The 8,624-nt window shown below is 33.9% G+C and overlaps 1 protein-coding gene across 1 annotated transcript in view; it reads left to right on the forward strand.

Moving 5' to 3' along the window:
- SMC2 (structural maintenance of chromosomes 2) overlaps positions 1–8,157 on the forward strand; it is a 51,940-nt gene extending 43,783 nt beyond the window's left edge. Inside the window, exons 23-25 of the mRNA XM_079925539.1 lie at positions 2,548–2,708; positions 5,800–5,947; positions 6,839–8,157. Coding sequence (XP_079781665.1) covers positions 2,548–2,708; positions 5,800–5,947; positions 6,839–6,997 — 468 coding nt within the window. The 3' untranslated portion in view covers positions 6,998–8,157. The remainder of the gene's footprint in view (positions 1–2,547; positions 2,709–5,799; positions 5,948–6,838) is intronic.
- The last annotated feature ends 467 nt before the right edge of the window (positions 8,158–8,624 follow it).

Raw genomic sequence — 8,624 nt, forward strand, 5'->3', positions numbered from 1 at the left:
TACCACTTATCAATTAATTGCATTTCAGAATTCATAAGTATTAGGCATTCTTAGATTTTTAGCAAAGGATTTTTATACATGTTAGATTAATAATTACATAATTATAAAGTAATACTAATTTTATATAATTATATTATAGTTAAGAGCAGTTCTGTCATTTTACATGAATTATCTTAATTCCATAACTTTGATAATTATTATCTCTATTTTACAAATGAGGAAACAAGCTTAGAAAGGTGAAATAGCCTAATATAACAGTCAAAAGGTAGAAAAAGTGGAATTCTCTTTTCCTAATTAGAACTAAAGTTAAAATTGCCTTTTGTTGCTTTTTAAGAAGTAGAACTGGGTAATAAACAAGGAAGTTCAGTATTCATTTCCAGGATTCATATGCAACAGAATCCCAATTACCATTTTTGTTTCGTTTTATGACAACTTTGGCAGATTTCAAGGTTCTTTACTATTATTTCTACTTCCCTGGCTGCGTAGATTTATCTCCTTTAGGATAATTCCTTAGCCTCTTCTGTGAAGTTTTCCTATACCTACCATAGAAAAAGACTCCTCCTCAAAAGATTCCATAGTTACTATGCTGTTTGGTACTTTAACAGGCCTGGGCCTCGGGGATTTAACTGGCACCTTACCTCTTTTTCTCTTTTTAATTCTTCAGGAACTTTATTTTTGGTAATGGCAGAACAATTGTGTCTTTCAATTGCATTGTTTTTCCTGCTCTACAACTTATTTTCAGTGTTCAGTCTCCCTGTAGTATTTGTCTTTTTAAAAATGCTTGCAAAAAGTTGGCCCCATTATTCTTGCACAATATGTGGATTTAACACTAGATCTGAGAGATTCTGTCTTTTGTTTTCCCCATGGTTCCTGGATTTAGTGTGAGTACAAATTTATCTTTTAAACTGATTTTTCCCCAGTCTCTAAAGTTCTCCCAAAGCAAGTAAATTTATTGAGTGCTTATGATATATGTCAGGCACTATTCTCCTATTAATTTTCCCACTTAATTCTCAAAGTAACCTAATGAAGTAGGTACTATTATCGCATTACATTGTTTCCTTATGGCTTCAAGTATAGTTGATTGACAAAGCCAGAGTATTTTAGGCACTGGTTGTGTTTTTTGCTTTTTTGTTTCCTTCTAGCCTTATTGGAATTTCAAAATTCAGTTTATTTCCTATCTATATTCTTCTCTACCCATTAACTGAAAGTTTGTCTTTTCCCTTTTGGAGGAATTTCCACATGGGATCCAGGATCCATGGTCATCTTTGGAATTTAGTAGCATTTAGTAGTCTTAGTTTTGAGCTGCCTCTCTCCTGCCTGGTCAAAAAATTTTTTTTAAAAGAAAAGGTGTTTATAAATACAATGCTATCTTCTGTCATTCTCCTAGAAAAGACAGCAGTCCTCTCCTCATTGTGATGAACCTTGCCTAGCTCTGGAAATCTATCCCAGATAAAACTAGAATCTACTTTCTCTGTGTAGGATATTAGCATGTGTACAGTTGTTCTTAAGATATGTGTTCCTTAGTAAATTTATATTTAGGAGACTGTTTATGTCTAGGAGATTTCCTTATTACTACAAATATTCATAAAAAGTGTATTTGCACTTGAATTTTATACTTGAAGGTGGAGATTTCCCTAGAGAACATGGATGTCAAATCCTCGTGTGTGTGTGCACATGTGTGCATGCATGTATACATTCTCAATTTTGTCTGCTGAACTCTCTAAGATTATTAGTCGTGTCTTTGAAGACAGATGTCTGAATTCTCAAGGCATTGATCAAGTGTGTATGCACAAAAATTACTCAGTTACAGTCTAGAATATTGGTCCTAAATCTCTGTGTAATCTTTTGCTGAGCCTTTATGGGAATAGGCCAAATAGCTTCTTTAGCCTTTTTCTTTTGGGGCTCAATCCTGTTCCTGTCCCTTGATACCTTAACTTCTTTGGCTTTGAGAAGAAGCATAGAAAAGAACCACTGAACACCTTTAACAGATCTGGTTTGATTTCATGCCCCTTTTTCTCCTGGACTTCACCCTGATCTTAGGCTTCTTAAAGTTAGCTGATAACCATAGGCCTTACCATACCAGTCAACGGAAAACAAATTTTTTAAGAGAACATTTTACGCCAAAAAGAGTTTTTGTTTTTCTTCTCCAGATGAAAGTTCAATCTCCTATATTATCCAGTTGTGTGTCTCTGAGGATTCCGGCAACCATGGCCTTTTGTTGTATCAAAACTTCATGGTAGAGTTAGAGGTATAGCCTCTAGTTTCCCCTGGAAGTTAGAGCAAAGCTCAGTAAACTCTTTCTGTAAAGGGACAGATAAGTATTTCAGAGCCATGTAGTCTGTGTTGCAACCACTAGACTATATTGCTGGCAGCCATAGACAATACATAAGTGAATGGGCATGGCCAGATTTGCCACATGGACCATAACTTGCCAACCTCAGAGCTAGGGTAACAGACAACAAAATGCTCCTGCTGGTTTGCATATATACACATCATTTGATTCTTCTTGGAAAACCTTCTCTGATATTTTATCTTTTTTTTATCCAGGTGAACAAGGACTTTGGATCTATTTTTTCCACTCTTTTGCCCGGTGCTAATGCTATGCTTGCACCACCAGAAGGGCAAAATGTATTGGATGGTCTGGAGTTTAAGGTTGCCTTAGGAAATACTTGGAAAGAAAACCTAACTGAACTTAGTGGTGGTCAGAGGTGAGTGAGTAATCCCTTTGCAATAATCCTCTTACTTTATTATAGTCCAACATCTCATTGCCTCCCAATTTTATTTCAGATTTGCTTTGCTATCTTTGCATGTAGAATTTAAGGAGCCTAATATGTGAGACTACAAATTTTAGTTAGGACATTTGATTAACATAGTAGGCAACAAAGTAGAAATAAGGATTAGCAACTAGAAAACTAGACAAAATACATGAGAAACAATTACTTTCAGACATTGGAAAATGGATAACCCAGGAGATACCTGAGAGAAATGAAACAAAAATGCTGAGTCCACTGTTTACCCTAGCTTTCTCCCTAGGATCAATTTTTTGACTGCAGATGCAGGGAGGGAAACCCACACAAAGTCCAGTAGTCTTACTAAAAAATGAAGGAAACAGATTAGAATTTGGGGAAGCCCCAGAGAGCTATACATTAGCATTACATTTGCACTACCCCTAAAGTGAAGGCTATTTTAGACACCCCTTAGCAAAGGTTCATTGCAGGCCCAACATGCTTTAAAGACAGACAACAACGTTGAGACTGTAAACAACATAATCACAGTGTTCAGCATCTAATAAAAATTACTAGACAGAAATCGAGAAAATATGATTCTAGACAGAAATCGAGAAAATATGATTCATAACCTAGAGGAAAAACAGACCCAGAAATGACAGGTGATGAAACTAGAAGACAAGGAGGTTAAAGAGTTACATTAACTATTTACAAGAAAAAAAGAATGTGATGAGAGACATGGAAGCTATCAACGAAGAATCCAGTGGAACTTCTAGAGATAAAAAATATACCTGAAAGGAAAAGTTCACTGCATAAGAGTAACAACGGATTCGACAGAGTAAAAGAAAGATGATTCAATTTGAAGACATATCAATAGAATCTATTCAAGTCAAGCTTAGAAACACGAAACTGTAAAAACAAAAAGAGCGTCAGTGACCTGTGGGACAATATTGAGAGATCTAACATACATGTAAATGGAGTTTCAAAGGGAGAGGAAAACAGAAAAAAACAAAAAAAATAATGGACCCAGATTTTCCAGATTTGATGACTTCTGTAAACCCACATACTTGATTTCTGTGAACCCCAGGTAAGATAAACGCATACACTCGCTTCCTACACATACAGTAACACAGCAAGGCATGTCATATAAAGTTGCTGAAAACCAGTGATTAGGAGAAAAATCTTAAAAGCAGTCAGAGGTAAAAAGGCATATTAAGTGCCAAGGAACAAAGAAGAATGACTTTAGCCTTCTTGTTAAAAACTATGCAAGCCGTTATAAAGCAGAAACTAACACACCATTGTAGAGCAATTATACTCCAATAAAGATGTTAAAAAAAAAACAAAACAAAAAACTATGCAAGCCAGAAGTCTGGAACAACATCTATAAAGTGCTAAAAGAAAAATGTGTCAACCTAGAATTCTGTATCTAGTAGAAATATTCTTCATATTGAAGGCAATATATTTTTTCAGAAAAACAAAAGGTGGAAGAATTTGATTCCAGCAGAACTGTACAAGTTAAAGGAAGTTCTCTGGTGAAAGGAAAATGATGCCAAATGGAAACTTGGATCTACATAAATGAAAGAAGAGTACTGGAAATAGCATGTTCTGGGCTTCAGGGAAGTTTCTCCCAGCCTTGTGTTATGCAGTGATTCAGACAATCAGTATATCGAGAGAAACTTAGAAGGTCATTTGGCCTAACTTCTTAACTGCAGAGAGCCAAATAATTAAAACCTTCTGAGAGAAAATTGTGAATATCAATATAATTGAAGATGTTTATTAATTTTGTATTTTTTCCCCTGCAGGATGTACAGTCCACAGTTCTTGAATTGTTCTCATGTGCTCTATGCCATCATGTAACTCTTCTCTTATGGATGTAGAAAATACTAAGACCTGTTAATTTCTCTTATGAAATCTTTTGTCATTTTTATGAATAGAAGTCCACTCTTTATTTTTCATTACTGATAAAATTCCAAAATATTTTAAGTCAAAAAAGACAGCTTCTGCTGCCTGTCAATCAAAGTTGAATTCCACAGTTTAGATCACAGCATCTTTCAGTGTTTTTGCCAAAGTCCTAGAAAATTTTTTGAGGAAAATAGAGAATGTATGCTTATTTTCTTACTGGAACCTAAAAATTATTTCCATAATTAAGATGATATAAACTTATTTTCAGATTATTATGGATTATACCATAATCCAGCATAGTAGTTTAAGTGTTGATGAGTTGTTTTTAAGCTCAGTGCCTTAAATATTTGGTACAGAGAAAGACACTGAAAAGTAATTTTAGGTTTCTTGAGTGACCTCAGCTACCCTCGCTACCCTCTATAGCAGTAAAGATCAATTTGTTTGGTTTTTATTGTACTGTTTCATTATTTCCTTTGCTAGAAATTTTGGTTTCACCTTCCTAGACCCCCTCTACTTATACACACAATTTTTTTTCCCCACTTACATGTTTCTTAATAAATACCCTATTGGAATACAGTAAGCATTAGACTATTTACTCCAGTGCTGCATGTCAGGAGATATTTGAAGTTACAGAATTAAGTGTGCTACAGATGTTACTGTAATTTTAATACTATTTTTAAATAATTCTAAACATTTGTATTACAATAAACAAGGCTTTTTAATGAAATATTTAAGAAAAATATAAGAATTGTTATATTTCTTCATTCCAGACTAGAACAAAAACAGCTGTAGTTAAAGGGGATATAGAAAAGAACTGAAAAAGAGTTTTAGGGAGAGAAAGAGAAAACTATTAACACTAATATGATCTTTTCTTAAGCTTAGGTGCCAAATATAACATCCTAATTATCTGACAGGAAAGAAGAACATATACCTGTTTTATTCAAAATAAAACTTGTTGAAGAGAGGGAAAAATGGAAAGCTAAAGTAGAAAACATTTTAATGAAACAAAAGTTTTCAAGTTTGAAACTTAAGATTCTTTTTTCTATAACTATCTTTCAGCTAAATTGGCACTATTCATAATAGTAACAGGACAGCAGATTTGCTTCAGTGCTTTGGTAAAAAGTGGTAAAATCAAGTTCTGACAGCTTTTCTTTCGGCCTTCTTTTCTTAGGTCTTTAGTGGCTTTGTCATTAATACTGTCCATGCTCCTCTTCAAACCTGCCCCAATTTACATCCTGGATGAGGTAGATGCAGCCTTGGATCTTTCTCATACTCAGAATATTGGACAGATGCTACGTACTCATTTCACACATTCTCAGGTAAGAACCAAAAAAGGTCTCAGAATAGTTCTAGTTTGTTTTCTAAAACTACTTTTTAGTAATGGTCAGTATAAATAAGATATTCAGGATTGAGGAATACTAAGGTGTTACGTATCTCTTTAAATATATTTCTATTCAAATGGGTATAGAAGAAAAGAGGGTTTTGTCTCTTATTAAAGAAAAGAGCCTGGAATTATAAATTATAGGTTGTAACATGAGGGAGAATCTAATTTTTTTGTAATTTGGAATTTTTTAGGGTAATTATTTTCTCTAGCTAGCTGCCAGAAGATACACAATCAAAACAAGACTGTTTCTAGGATACACCTGAAAAATATATCAGAAAATCATGTGGCACTTGATGGGGTACTCTTCATTCCTCCTAGAAAGTGATTTAAAAAACCCTTGAAGCTAAAAACAGTTTGTTTTTATTGAACTGTTGCTGCAGGAACTAAGGCTACTAAATATGATTATATAGATAATGCATTGAACAATTCTGGGGGGCTTCACTTACCATAGTTATCATAGACTGTGTATTTATTGTGGCAGTTTTTTTAGCAGCTAACAGTGGCATTTAGAGCTAGCAACAAGACAGTGATACTAACTGGAGAAGATAGCAACAAGCAGCCAACCAGCAGAAGATAGTAACTTGGGTAATGAAGTATTCAGAGTAAAATTAAGAGACTCCTAAAACTGCATATGGAAAGAATTCATTGAGGTGCCTAATAATAACTATTTGTCACTTGCATTTGAGGATGTGCATATGCATGGAGCCAAGCATTTAAAGTAATAACAAAGTATCTCCAAATGATTCTTAACCTCAGTATAAAAAGAGTGAACTTCTTCAAGGATACTGCAAAAAGTACTTTATGCTGTTTTTCTTTCTCCCTTAAGTTCATTGTGGTGTCCCTAAAGGAAGGTATGTTCAACAATGCAAACGTCCTTTTCAAAACCAAGTTTGTGGATGGTGTTTCTACAGTAGCCAGATTTACTCAGTGTCAAAATGGAAAAGTTCCAAAGGAAACCAAATCCAAGGCAAAAGGACCCAAATGATCACATACGGAAGTTAAAAGTACAAATTTATTCTTTCACCTTGACTTGTTTTTTAAACATAAACTTTTTAAGAACTTGGGATTCATGTAATTTTTTCATATAAAAAATTTAATCATTTTGTTACCTAACCCATTTTCTCTTCCTTTATATAATCACTTATAAATGAGCATAAATTCCTCTGTTCTGAATTAGTGTAAACTGTGGTCCAATTACTGTGATTGTGATTTTATGTATGTCATCAAATGTTTTTTCTTACACAAGTCTTTTATATATTAGGAAGCCAGAGATACATATTTGGTGGTATGTTTTGTATGTAAAAGCAAAACTACAAAGAAACAGATGAAATTAAATTATAGGATAAATATAGCTGATAATCAGCTTTTAATAATTAGCTAATTCCTACGGTAATATTTGTGTGTTTTCTATTGCTAATAATGTCATTCAGGTAAGGAAGAATTATAAAGCAAGTAGCTGGACCAACAAAGGGAACACAAAGCTATTAGGCATGCACTGAGTTATTTGTGGTTAGTTCCTTGAGGACAATGCCAGATCCTTGATTTAGACTCAGATGGGAAGCAGATCTTAAAAGATTTCTGTCATTTTAATGACATTTGAATATCATGTTTCTGTATGCTTAGTAATTGGTCTGTGCAGTCTTGTCTTTTTAAAAATCTTTATGAGTATTTTAATAAAAGCTTGGGAGAAAGGTATGTTGCATGCTGCTCTCTGTTGCAAGTTTATCTGAAGTCTCCTAATATTTTCAATATTTCCTAATATTTTCAATAATCCAATCAATAACAATCTTGGTGAGTGAGAATATAGGAGCCAATATATATAAATAAATAGATCCATCTGTTCTACCAAAAGGACTCAAAATTTGATGATTATTATATTTCTTAGTGTCCACTGCTTTCCAGCTTAAAACCATGAATTTCCTTTAAGATTTCAAAAGATGGCGCTAATAAACACTGTAAGAATACTATATATGGTTCTTAGTATCTCTTAATATGTCCCTAGAACCATGTGTTCTGAACTCCAAATCTTGAAAGTTCTGACACGATCTAATCTGATCTTGGGTATGTTATTTTGGCCCCACATTTCTTAATACTTGAGTCTCAGTTCCTTTGTGGTATCCTTTTCCTAATGTACGCTCATACTTCCTGGCCTGGGTTTAATACTTCTCATCCTTCATCCTCATATCATATCTGAGCATGTCAGATAACACCCAGGTAACTGATACTGTGGGGCACATTGGAAAGACTGAATATGGAATTAGTTCTGTCCACTGTGGGAGGAGAAGGAGACAAAGCTGAAAATGCTGAGTTACAGGAAGTCCAGTGTCACATGCAACAGACGTAAGTATATTTCTTTTCAAATGTTTTGCAAATCATTTGCCAAAAAGAATTACATCAGTTCACAGTGTCACCAATACAGTATGCCTGTTGACTAAAACCTAGTCAGACCTGGCTGTTAATTTTAATATTTCTAATTTACTAGTTATAAAATATTTAATTGCTATTTGAATTATCATTTTATAAGTAACTTGTGATTGAATATTTTGCATATGTACTAATTTTGTTTCCTCTGCTAACAAATTTTCTATTTGTTTGTTTGCTTTCTAATGGAA

The sequence above is a fragment of the Stenella coeruleoalba genome, assembly GCF_951394435.1.
Source record: "Stenella coeruleoalba genome assembly, chromosome: 7".
NCBI classification, from domain to species: Eukaryota; Metazoa; Chordata; class Mammalia; order Artiodactyla; family Delphinidae; genus Stenella; species Stenella coeruleoalba.